Source organism: Bison bison, unplaced genomic scaffold, assembly GCF_000754665.1.
Source record: "Bison bison bison isolate TAMUID 2011002044 unplaced genomic scaffold, Bison_UMD1.0 scf7180017852743, whole genome shotgun sequence".
In the NCBI taxonomy this organism is placed as follows: Eukaryota; Metazoa; Chordata; class Mammalia; order Artiodactyla; family Bovidae; genus Bison; species Bison bison.
Window position 1 is genome coordinate 19,163 of NW_011483316.1, and position 2,635 is coordinate 21,797.

At 69.2% G+C, this 2,635-nt stretch overlaps 1 protein-coding gene across 1 annotated transcript; it reads left to right on the forward strand.

The window, feature by feature from the left end:
- Window positions 1-27: 27 nt before the first annotated feature.
- On the forward strand, window positions 28-2,629 carry LOC104998021 (protein phosphatase 1 regulatory subunit 26-like). Its single transcript, XM_010853018.1, has one exon. It carries the CDS (start codon window positions 95-97, stop codon window positions 1,979-1,981), a length of 1,887 nt encoding a protein of 628 aa, XP_010851320.1. The 5' UTR covers window positions 28-94; the 3' UTR covers window positions 1,982-2,629.
- The last annotated feature ends 6 nt before the right edge of the window (window positions 2,630-2,635 follow it).

The following is a 2,635-nucleotide window of genomic DNA, read 5'->3' on the forward strand; positions in this document are numbered from 1 at the left end:
CCCCCCCCCCGCCCCGCCACTGCCGCCCAGCCTCAGCACCCCAGCCCCCGACACTCCAGACCCGTCCCCGGGCTGCAGGAGGCGGCGCAGCAGGATGCCCTGCATGCCCAGGCGGCCCAGAGACACGGCCGAGATGCAGGACGCCCAGGACGCCGAGCGCGGCCAGGGCCGGGTGCAGCCTGGCCAGGGGAGAGCCCCCGAGGCCCCCAGAAGGGAGAGCGAGAGCCGCGGGCCGCCTCTCCCCTTCAAGACGGGCGGACCGGGCGATGAGCTCGGGGCCCCGGACCCGCTGGGAGCCGCACCGCCAGGCCCCAGGCAGACGGCCGAGGGGAGGCGCGGGGATGTGCAGGCAAGCTCCGAGGAGAAGAGCAGCTCGCTAGACAGTGACGAGGACCTGGACACGGCCATCAAGGACCTGCTGCGCTCCAAGCGGCGGCTCCGGAAGCGGCACAGGGACCCCCGGGCCGGCTGCAAGAAGAGGGTCCGCTTCAGCACCACAGAGACGCAGTTCCTGGACAAACTGGGGGGCTTCCAGAAAGACTGGAGAGACCGAAGCCCCCACCTGCTGAAAAGCTGTCTCTCCAAGTCCAGAAGAGACAGCAGGGAGACCCCGGGGAGACCCCCGCACATCCCCAGCCAGGAAACATCAAGGGCAAAGGCGGATGGCTCAGGGCTGGAGGATGCGCCCTCGGGCCCCTCAGCCCCGTGGACCCGGGGCAGGGCCGCGCCCAGGGGACTGTTCTCCAGGGAGTCGGAAGCCCGCGAGCCTCCCGGTGCCGCCAGAAGCCCCAGCTCCCTGTCTGATGACAGCAGCTCCATAGACAGCGATGACAGCATCGAACTGGAGATCAGGAAGTTTTTGGCCGAAAAGGCCAAGGAGTCCGTGAGCGGATCAGAAATTCCAGGAGGGGGCCCAGCCACCCTGGGAACGCCAACTGGGGCCAGGCCGGAGCTCCCGGGCCGGAAAGCACCACCCCCCGGCCCAGCTGCCCAGCCAGGCATGTGCACGCGGAGCCAGAGGGTCAGGGGGGGCCTGCCGCCGGGGGCCGAGGGACCCCGGGGGCCAGGAAGAGCCCTCGCTCCGGGTGGGGGGAGCAGCCCGCACCCTGAGCAGCCCTGCCCCCCGGCCGCCCTGGCCTGGTGCGAGTTGGCGCCGCCCAGGAGCACCAGTGGGCCTACCCCAGCCAAAGGGTCGCCGGCTCCCAGGAGAAACATCTGTGCCCCCAGAGACCCGGGCCCCAGGGGGCCCGAGGGAGTCACAGGAGAGGGCACGTTCCGCCAGCTCCCAAGCCACGCAGAGGCTGGTGCCCGGGGAGAGGGCCGCAGCTCACTGGCACGGACCCCGGGCTCCCAGCGGGATGGGGTGCCCCGGGCCGGCCTCGCCTTGCCCTGGCCCGACCTCAGCCCCCAGAGCCGGCTGCAGAGCACCTGGGTACTGGGCCCGGAAGGCAGGGACGTGGCTGCGTGGAGAGGGGGCCTCAGCGGCCAGAGGGAGAAGGGGCCGGAGGGCCAGGCCCGGGGCTCACCCAGCCTCGCCACAGACTCCCGGAGGGGCCTGCCCTTCGCCGGCTTCTCACCGCTGCTCTCCACGCAGCTGTTCCATTTCGGGAAAAGCATGCCCTGGGGCGCCAAGCAGGCCAGCCTTTTCAGCCCCGGCCTGGGCCTGCCGCTGCAGGGTCCATCCTTCTCGGCCTTCCGGGAGGCCCAGGCCACCCGCAACCCGGTGTTTGGAAGCCCACGCCTGCTGGTGAAGGAAGGCGGCCGCTGGCCTTGCAGGAAGCCCCGGGCAGGGCTCAGCCTGTCCGACAGGAGGGGGTCGGGGCCGGAAGAGAGTGTCCTGGACCTGCGGTTCGGGCGCAGGGGGCTGGACAGAGACGACGAGGAGCCGGAGGCCTTGGGCAGCGACGCCAGCGAGCTCAGCGACACGTCGGTGGAGGAGGGCGGCGGGCCCACGGCCCAGGGCCCAGTGCTGCAGCTGTGAGCTCGGCGTGCGCGCGCCCCGCGGCCACGCTCCTGACGCAATTGTGAGCTCGGCGTGCGCGCGCGCCCCGCGGCCACGCTCCTGACGGAACGGGGGCCCTGGAGGTCCCTGTGCAGCCTGTACATTTGTACACTAACGTGAAACCGTGTTTTTATTTAACAGATGTGTCCTGGTAAATATGATTTTTGTAGCCTTTTTGTAAATTATTTAAAGTGCTGTAGAAACTATTTTTGGTGAACGCCGCGGTTGGATCCTGCAGGGCGTTCCTCGCAGCGGTTTTCCGTGGTCTCCGCACAAGTCTTGGATCAGCGGACGTTCGGTTCTGTGCGTCCCCGCACTCGGGGCTGACCGCTGGTGGGCACGGCCTGCTGCGACCACAATGCCAGCCTCAGGAAGGCAGCAGCCGGAGCCCTGCCCGAGATTCACCAGACACCCCAGCAGTCCCTGTCGGGGCACTGCTGGGCAGCACTTCTCACATGAAAGAGCCCCTGCCTCCCCCACGGAGGCCCGATGGGGTCCTCAAGCAGAAAAGCGTTTCAAAGCACAAAGGCTGGCGAGCAAACCAGCCACCCGGGTCGCACACGGAGACCCCCAGTGAGACCGCCAGCCGGCCGTTCACACCTGGAGCCTCTGTTGTTCAGTGTCCAGGCCTCC